Genomic DNA, 9493 nt, shown 5'->3' on the forward strand with positions numbered 1-9493 from the left:
CATTGCTCAAACATTTAGTTGACTAAAATGGAGTGGAGTTGCAGTTATTTTTTACATTGAATTTAGTCAGAATGATAAAGATCTGATTATGTCTAGTGACATTTCAGCTTGCTGTTTGGACAGATTCTGACAGCCAGCCCTCTTCCCAGAAAGTCAGTTCCAGTTCTAACCTGAGTCACACCCCCCTAGTTGTGTCACGCTTGAACACCCTCAGCATGCAGACATCTCTCTGTCAGTGTGACCGGAGCCACAGGCAGCAGAACCATAGTCGAAGAGGTGAGTCATCTGATACAGGCTCCTCTTAGGGTGGGTCATGTATTAATTTATATTTGCATGTCTTGCCTACGTGTTCTTGATTATCTGCTGCACTAACTACATACACTATTCATGTTGCTTCAAGTAAAAGCCTCTGTTAAATGACAAAATGTAAAAAATATCTATGGGGAAAAAATGCAGTTTGGGTAACAGGCAATACGTTGTGAAGTCAGAAACAGCTTTGTTTTTCAACCAATTTAATGAACATCTTTTCTGGCAGGTTAAGAATAGTTTAAGATGGAGTATGATGATGAGAAGTACAATCTATTCCTTGAGCTCTATAACGAGTCCTCTAATGAGTCCTCCACTTATGTGACTGACGAGCTTGTCACCCTGTGCCAGACGGTCGACGTGAACAAGTTTGGTGCCACATTCATGCCCTTGTTCTACCACATTAACTTCCTTTTGAGCATCCTGGGAAATGGCCTGGTGCTGTGCATCATATACAAGTATGAAAAACTCAACACCGTCACCAACATCTTCCTCCTCAACCTGGTCTTCTCCGACATCCTGTTTGCCTGCAGCCTGCCTTTCTGGGCCACCTACTACTCCACAGAATGGATATTTGGACGGGCACTGTGCAAGATCGTGGGGAGCATGTTCTCTATCGGGTTCTACAGCTCCATTCTCTTCCTCACCCTCATGACCTTTGACCGCTACCTGGCAGTAGTGCATGCCATCACAGCAGCCAAGAGCCGCAGAAAGCTGTATGCCTGCAGTCTGTCAGCCGCTGTGTGGTTTATCAGCATCCTGGCAGGCCTTAAAGAGCTGGTGCTGTATGATGTGCGGAAGGACCATTCTTTGGGCTACATGTGTGAGGAAATGGGTTCCTCCAAGGCCGTCATGACCAAATGGAAGTTGTTTGGCTATTACCAGCAATTTCTGATCTTCTTTCTGCTCCCCCTGCTCATGGTGCTGTACTGCTACATTCGAATTACCGTCCGGATCATGTCTACTCGCATGAAAGAAAAGTGCCGTGCGGTCAAGCTCGTCTTCGTGATCATCTTCACTTTTTTCATTTGCTGGACTCCATACAACGTTGTCATTCTGCTACGCGCTTTCCATATTTCCCGCGACCCGGACATTTGTTTCGAAGCTCTAAACTACGCTCTGTACGTGACGCGTAACGTGGCCTACTTCTATTGCTGCGTGAGCCCCGTGTTCTACACCTTCGTAGGAAAGAAGTTCCAGAGCCATTTCAGGAAACTGGTGTCCAAACGCATCCCGTGTCTGAAGACCACCCTCCTGACCAGCCAGAGCTCAAGGACCACGTCGCAGAGAAGTCCATACACCAACTGTGACTACTAGAAAGCAGACCTGCCTTACAAAACGAAATAGGTCTGCAGACAGATTGCTTTACCTGTTACTTGGAGTTTACATTTTTCGGAGACTGTTCCAAATGAATGTTGGATGAGAATTTGTGTGGGAAGTAAATCCTTGTAAAATTTCAGTAGGCCTAGGCGATATACTGCAATGATGCGAGTTTGCAAAAGCGCTGAAGTTGTAGCCCATGCAAGTTAATGTGTGGGGCATTCAGGTGAGTGTGGACTGTGGCAGCTGACTTTTACAGTAGGTCTATTAGACGATTTTATGATTGCATGATTTTTTCAGGTGACGAAGTTCTCAGAATGTACTGTTTTTGTTGCGGCTTGCCTTGCTTCTTTAAATATATTTAGGCTATGCATTAAAACAAAGTAAAGCATGGAAATACAAGGAATTTAGTGTGTATCTCTTTGTGTATTGTGTTCTAACCACAAATAAACATTTTCAAAACACAATCACTGCTAAATATCTGACAAACCAACAAAACTGATTTTGAGCCTTCCGCATTTTTCAGCACAGTAGACTGCTGAGACAGTAAATCTAGACAACTGTCAGAGGGCACTATGCCAGAGGTGTCATAAACATCAAGTTCTTTTCATTATGAATTTTGTGAGAAAATGTCACATAGGGCCTACGTTTATTCCGGTTTAGTAGTTTAGTAGACAATTATATGTTGTGTGTTGTTTTTAAGTTAGGCAAAATCTTGTGGTATTTTATATTGAGCCTAAATAGCCTATTGTTATACTTTTATACATGTGTATGACACACAATGGCATACAGGCAAAGACTGTGGGTTAGTAACTTCTGTATTTCAGGTCCAAACCTGCTGAAACTGTTTTCACACCTTTATTCTTGGTGTTACATGGTGTTTTCCCCAAACTCAACAATTCTAAGAAACATCAACGTGTCTGCATCCCTTGAACTTCGAATTAATAAGATGTTATCAATTTACGATTAGGAGGCTACTTTTATCATAATCAAGACAGGATTTAAACAATGTGTAATTTCCACAAACCAAAAGTTGTAGCCTATTTTTTCTTTTAAAATTCGCATTTTGAAGCTGTTGTATTGCCTACCTACAGCAGTTAACTTTTAGTTCGTAGCCGAGTGAAGATTTTTGCCACATAGTTCGAGGAGAAAATAGGACCAACAGAATAATAGTGTAGGCTATATGGCAGTTGAATTTGGTTTGTGTTGTTATGGAAGGCATTAAGTTGAATCATAACAAACTGACTAGTGTGAATAAGGGTTGGTGGCCTTTCACAGCTCACAGGATTCCGACTCGAGAGGAGATACGAGGGATGATGAGTTTAGAACTATGGACTTAGCGGAGGTATTCTCGTTAATTTGGTTTAACGTGTCAGAGCCTACTCAACGGCAAATGCAATACTTTTAGTTAGAAATGTGATGTATTTCAAAGCTTTTTTTAAATAACAAAGTTGTTCAATTAATTCAATGTTTGCAGTGTACTCAATGGTTATTGCACCGTAAAATCTAAATGTTGCGTGGGTGCGTGTTACTGTGTGAGGATGCGTGGTGCGTGCAAGGGTGGGGGCAGTGCGACTAGAGGCTGAATGTCTCCTAAACGGCCTGTGATTGGTTGAAGCCTCCTGGTACCCAAGAGAAAGAATTTATCTTCTCAGCGTCGCGTACGAACCATCCGGAAAACGACCCACAAACGGGATCATGGCCCACCGGATATGTGATTTTCAACATTTGGCAAACCGAATAAGGAGAAATACCGATATGATCATTTGACGCGTCAGAGTATGATTCATACACAGGTGATCATAACTCAGGTAAAAGGCATTTGTTGTATTCATCCATCTGTGCATGACTTCAATCGGTAACTTGGTTGGACCTTGGACGGATTCGTGCTGAATAGATCTTGTATCAACTAGCGAACAAAAATACAAGAGGCATTGCAATGTGCGATGCAGATATCGGTACGGTCTAAATGTCATAGAGACTACATACGAAGCGATTTGTTATCCTTGTTTTTGACGGGTGTACTATCTACTCCTAATGTAATGCCACAGTATTGCGTTGATTTACGGCCTTTTGGATATATCTTAACTACGATACGATGATACAGGCCCACACAATGTTTTGAATCAACTGATATTCGGATGCTACGGGGAAGTATTGCGGAAAACTACTCTCTGGCATGTACCAGAGTCAGTCCACACTGTGGACGTGTGTGTTTTTAAGGGAGAGGAGAGAGAGAGAGGCGGGGATAGAGAGAGAGGCGGTGAGAGAGAGAGAGAGAGAAGAAAAAGCGTGCCAAAGTGGCCATCTTGCTTATACCCATCAATCCTTCTCAGATATAGTACACTTCTGTGCCTTGCATGTAGAAAGGTCATTGTAGACAGTTGCTTATACCTTCTCTCCACCCTACCGCGAGTCACATTACTGATCTGAAACCATTTGATTGGTCAAAGCAGCTTTCAGGGGAAAACCTTGCACCAATCATGTCATTCCAAACAATAATTATCTTAACGGAGAGGTGGAAAATACATTTCTGTTGTAACAGCAGTTACAACAGAAATTCTTTCATTCCTATCCTTTCATCCTTCCATCCTGATGTCCCTCAATCCCTCCATCATTATATCCCTCCATCCCTTTATCCCTCTCGATAATAATCATCCATCCTTCAATTTTTTTATCCTTCCAGCCACTGATTCTGTGTGTTCAAGCAGCTGTAGTCCTGATTGAGAGCCTTGTGATTGGTCAGATTACTATTGATTGACCTGGGACCCTCAGAGCCAGACTATCAGAGCGCAGGTGTGGAGAGATGGAACCTGCAGCTTATTGATCTACAGTACTTTATAGAGAACTTTAAAAAGAAGATCTCTATGTCTGTCTCTCCCCCCCCCCTCTCTCTCTCCCCCCCGACTCTCTCTCTCTCTCTCTCTCTCTCTCTCTCTCTCTCTCTCTCTCTCCTCTCTCTCTATTGCTTCAAGGCTCTTTTATTGCTTCTTAAACATGCAGTAGAATGTTAATAAGTAGCAACTTGGCATTCGTTTTAGCATTCGTTTTAGTCTACAAACTGCATGTTTAAAGGCCACAGCCGCAGGTCACCCATAACACACAAATGCTTATTTAATTAGTGGATAAGCATAACTTAAGTTCACCAAATGTACGTGGAGACATGTTAACATATATGGTTAAGTTGTTAAATTAACGAGAAACATAAAAACCAAATCAGATTGCATTCAGTCTGTTGATATATTGCAAAACCATTTCACTGGAGTCGGTGAAGCGACACAGCCTAAATACAACCGATAAGCCCCAGGCTAAATGATAGAGAGATACTGCACGACCAACCGGAGAGATGTCCAACTAGAGCTGTTGACCTATATGCACAAAGAGTAGGAAAACAGGAAGACAATAGCACAAGAACTATAGCTCTGCTGTATGTCCTGGAAGTACCGTGAATCTCTCTGTGTAATTGATTGTGTGCACATAACTCAGAGCAGAAAAGCACCACAGCATCCACGGGTACGTCCTATAGACACATCAGAGTACCCTGTTTTATCACCTACTGAAGGTGCTCTGGCTTAGCCTGAACCTAGCCTGAACCTAGACACAGTCTGGCCACTGTCCGGTCGTATTCCGCTCTGTGAAGCCCTGGTGGTTGATGTGGTTTATTAACTCATAGGGGGGGAAGAGGGGGAGGAAGAGGAGGGAGAAGGATAAGAAAAAGAGGGGGCAGTTAAGAGGAGGGAGGGAAGAGAACGGGGTGAAAGGATGAAGAGGAGGAGGAGGAGGCAGAGGTAGGTACTGAAGCTCTGAGACACCTTTCTCGGTTGGTGGTTTAAAAAATTCATTGAGCCCAGTGACTCATCCCACAGCAGAGCTGAGTAGACACTGCATGCACAAAAAATTCCTTCTGGTGTATCTGATCCGCACATACACACAGACAAGCACACGTCATAGTTCCACTCATCCAGGAGCAGGGACCATTTTCCAGCCTCCAGGACAGCTACAGGAAGGAAGACCCATGTGTCCCAGGTGGTTGTCATGTTTTCGCTCATGATTGTATACGCAGTACATCTTCATGGCGTCTGACCATGCAACTCGCCGCTATCCTGTACGCATTGAAATATTTGACACTGGGGGTGTTATTTACATTTAGTCATTTAGCAGACGCTCTTATCCAGAGCGACTTACAGTAAGTACAGGGACATTCCCCCCGAGGCAAGTAGGGTGAAGTGCCTTGCCCAAGGACACAACGTCATTTTGCATGGCCAGGAATCGAACTAGCAACCTTCAGATTACTAGCCCGACTCCCTAACCGCTCAACCACCTGACTCCCATTTACCTTTAGCAGATGCTCTTATCCAGAGCGACTTACAGTAAGTACAGGGACATTCCCCCCGAGGCAAGTAGGGTGAAGTGCCTTGCCCAAGGACACAACGTCACTTGGCACAGCCTGGAATCGAACCAACAACCTTCTGATTAATAGCCCAACTCCCTAACCGCTCAGCCATCTGACCCCAGTTGTTATCAAACCGATTTGGACTGCTCAGGTTCTCTCTCACACAGTGATGCTTGGCTTGGTGAGGAGATGAGCTTGAGTAGGCAGGCCCACTGTATGATAGCGTTATGTAAGAGTGCTCTAAGATAGCCGGGATAGTTACACCATGCAGAGGAAGAGCTGCTCTTGTACTCCTCCGTGAAAAGAGTTTTGGCGTTGGTGACAGTTGGGTGTTTTTAGGAGGTCTGTTGTGATTGTGATGAGTGCAGCACAGTGTCATGGCACATACGGTATCTTCAAGTTGAAAGTGAAGGTCAACCGTCGTATGGCTGTTCAATTGCGAACACAATCTGGAGACTCAAAAGAAATGTGTCGACCAACTAAATACTTCTGTTCATGTCTGTTTCATCTGCAAACAGCCTGATTGTCTGAAGACTTGGGGTCTGTTTCTGACTGCCTCCACACCGCTGACTCCACACCAGAACATTCTCTAGAACCTTCTCTCTCTCCTCTCTGTTCCAGAACATGCTCTCTAGAACCTTCTCTCTCCCCTCTCTGTTCCAGAACATTCTCTAGAACCTTCTCTCTCCCCTCTCTGTTCCAGAACTTGTACCAGAGCAGGTTTCTCAGCCTGGCAGTCATGGCCTCCCCATCTCGCGTCTCTCAGAACCGCCGGCGCTGCAAGGACCCAATCCGACACAGCTACAACCCAGAGCAGTTCCAGAACCTCAACTTCCAGAACGGCATTCCAGAAGACCTGGTGGCCACGCCGCGCTCCACCAGTGACACAGACCTGGTCACCTCCCACTGCCGCTCCACACTCACTGCCAGCTTCTCCCACTACGCCATCGGCCAATCCCAGGACATCACCATCTGCTGGGACATCAAGGAGGAAGTGGACGCCGGGGACTGGATTGGCATGTACCTGATAGGTGAGAGGCACATTGCTGCACATTTCTGATTGGCCTGGAAGATGCTGTTGATTTATTTTTTATTGTTACATTATTGGTAATGGAGAAACAACATAGGTTGATCATTTCATCATTATAAATATTTGTTTAGTAATGATAAAATACTGAATGTAAACAGTATCGTAGACTATTGAGGCCCTAATTTTTGTAGTTAAAGTAATGACCAAACTCTTCCTTAAAATCTTAACGTCTATCTATAATCTCAAGCCATCTGATCTTTATAGATGAGGTTTTATCTGAGAATTTTCTGGACTACAAGAACCGTGGTGTCAACGGGTCGCACAAAGGGCAGATTGTGTGGAAGATCGAAGCCAACTCGTACTTTGTTGAACGTAAGTGGTGTTTTTCCGGAAACATTAGCTCCTGAACCTCCCACAGCCCAGACCTGTCCACCCCTGCACGCACACACACACACACACACACACACACACACACACACACACGTTAATACACCACCACATCCACCCTGCACACACACACACAGTACAGAAGAGCATTTGAAGGGGAGACGATGATAGCAGATGGAGTATTCAGCTGTACAGCAGGACAGAGATGTGAGTACATAACGCAGGATGCAGAAGTCTTCACACCACTCAGACACAGACAGGATTCTCCTCTGCAGTTTCAGACAATGTAACAAACCACTAGATACACCATCTCACTGTGTTCACTGAACGTTAGACTGTATACTGTACGTGTGCACACAGAAAACGCAGATCTTATCTTAACATGGCAGATTTCGGTATGTGTCTGTCTTGACTGAAACACACACAATCACTCCTGTGTCTGCAGGTCACAAGGCCATATGTGTGGGCAGGCATTCTAAATAGAACTCTGACACGGCCAAATGAACAGAATGCACTGACCACACAGGCCCAGCGGATGATTATGGACTGATGGAGAACGATAAAGACTGTAGCGATAATAACGACGATGACACTGATGATGTTGTCGATGGAAACGATGATCATAACGATGATGAAGACAGGGACGATGTTAATGTTGATATCGGCGATATCGATCACGATGAAGATCGTATCGGTGATAACGATGATGATATTGTGTGTGTGTCCTTCCTCCCACGCCTCAGCTGAGACCAAGGTGTGTTTCAAGTACTACCACGGAGTGAGCGGGGCGCTGAGAGCCACAACCCCCAGTGTCACTGTCAAGAACCCCTCCGCACCGGTAACTGTGTATGTGTGTTTGTGTGTTTATGTGTGTGTTTGTGTCTGTGTGCCTGTTTGTGTGTGCGTGTGTCTGTGTGTGTGTGTATGTTCTGTGTTTGGAAGACATCAAGAATCCTAATTGGTACTGTTGTGATGTAAAGAAGGAGAAAGTCTTGCATTCCCTTAGGTTAACAACTCTGTTGGTTTAAGACCTGTGTGTGTGTGTGTTCCAGGTGTTCAAGCCCGCCAATAGTGAGGAAGCACCCCAGACTCAGGGGCGCAGACGCCTAATCAACTTCTCCATATCAGGTGATTAAACCCACCACCACCATCATCATTATCGTCATTGCCATTGCCATCACAGCATGCCGTTGCCGTCGAAAAGGCCAGCACGCCGTTTGCTGAGGCCGGGTTGTCATGACAACCGGGGCTTCAGGGTTCCTACAGATACGAGAGATAAGCATGTCGATCAATACAACACACACACACACGTTGGTACTGCTGTTCTTGTGGGGACTCGGAACCACAACCTAAAATCCCTGTTTTCCCTTAAGCCTAACCTTAACCCTAACACCTAACCTAAACCATAGTCCACAACCCTTAAAACCATCCTTAAGTCTTAACCCTAACCCTTAATGTAAACTAGAGGGAGTCAGGTGGCTGAGTGGTTAGGGAATTGGGCTAGTAATCCAAAGGTTGCTAGTTCGATTCCCGGCTGTGCCAAATGACGTTGTGTCCTTGGGCAAGGCACTTCACCCTACTTGCCTCGGGGGGAATGTCCCTGTACTTACTGTAAGTCGCTCTGGATAAGAGAAATGACTAAATGTAAATGTAATGCCATTCTAACCCTAACACCAATTCTAACTCCAAACCCCTTAGAAAGCACACTTGAACTTGAGAGGACCAAGAAAATGCACACACACATATTCATCGGCAGGCAACATTACAGGCAGGACATAGTCATTTACCGTACCCCACTGTGTAGTTTGGATAAGTGGTCTGTGAGGATGTACTGTTCTGGGAGATATTGATGAGTGGTCTGTGTGTGGGTCTCTGTCAGACTTCCAGGCGACGGGACTAAAGAAGGGCATGTTCTTCAACCCCGACCCCTACCTGAAGATCTCCATCAGGCCAGGCAAACACAGCATCTTCCCTGCCCTGCCGCACCACGGCCAGGAGAAACGCTCCGGCATCGTCTGCAACACCGTCAACCCTGTCTGGCAGAGAGAGGTGGGAAT

General features: G+C 45.1%; 2 protein-coding genes across 2 annotated transcripts in view; both read left to right on the forward strand.

Moving 5' to 3' along the window:
- The first annotated feature begins 244 nt into the window (after nucleotides 1-244).
- Nucleotides 245-2093, forward strand: ccr12a (chemokine (C-C motif) receptor 12a). The gene is made up of 2 exons (XM_062482056.1): nucleotides 245-276; nucleotides 536-2093. The coding sequence occupies exon 2, from the start codon at nucleotides 553-555 to the stop codon at nucleotides 1621-1623; it is 1071 nt and encodes a 356-aa protein (XP_062338040.1). The 5' UTR covers nucleotides 245-276; nucleotides 536-552; the 3' UTR covers nucleotides 1624-2093.
- Nucleotides 2094-3299: 1206 nt separating this feature from the next.
- The window catches only part of hecw1b (HECT, C2 and WW domain containing E3 ubiquitin protein ligase 1b), a 20515-nt gene continuing 14321 nt past the window's right edge, over nucleotides 3300-9493 (forward strand). The window contains exons 1-6 of the mRNA XM_062481582.1: nucleotides 3300-3437; nucleotides 6723-7050; nucleotides 7314-7421; nucleotides 8180-8274; nucleotides 8489-8564; nucleotides 9316-9485. Coding sequence (XP_062337566.1) covers nucleotides 3408-3437; nucleotides 6723-7050; nucleotides 7314-7421; nucleotides 8180-8274; nucleotides 8489-8564; nucleotides 9316-9485 — 807 coding nt within the window. The 5' untranslated portion in view covers nucleotides 3300-3407. The remainder of the gene's footprint in view (nucleotides 3438-6722; nucleotides 7051-7313; nucleotides 7422-8179; nucleotides 8275-8488; nucleotides 8565-9315; nucleotides 9486-9493) is intronic.

Source organism: Osmerus eperlanus, chromosome 16 (genome assembly GCF_963692335.1).
Source record: "Osmerus eperlanus chromosome 16, fOsmEpe2.1, whole genome shotgun sequence".
Lineage (NCBI taxonomy): Eukaryota > Metazoa > Chordata > Actinopteri > Osmeriformes > Osmeridae > Osmerus > Osmerus eperlanus.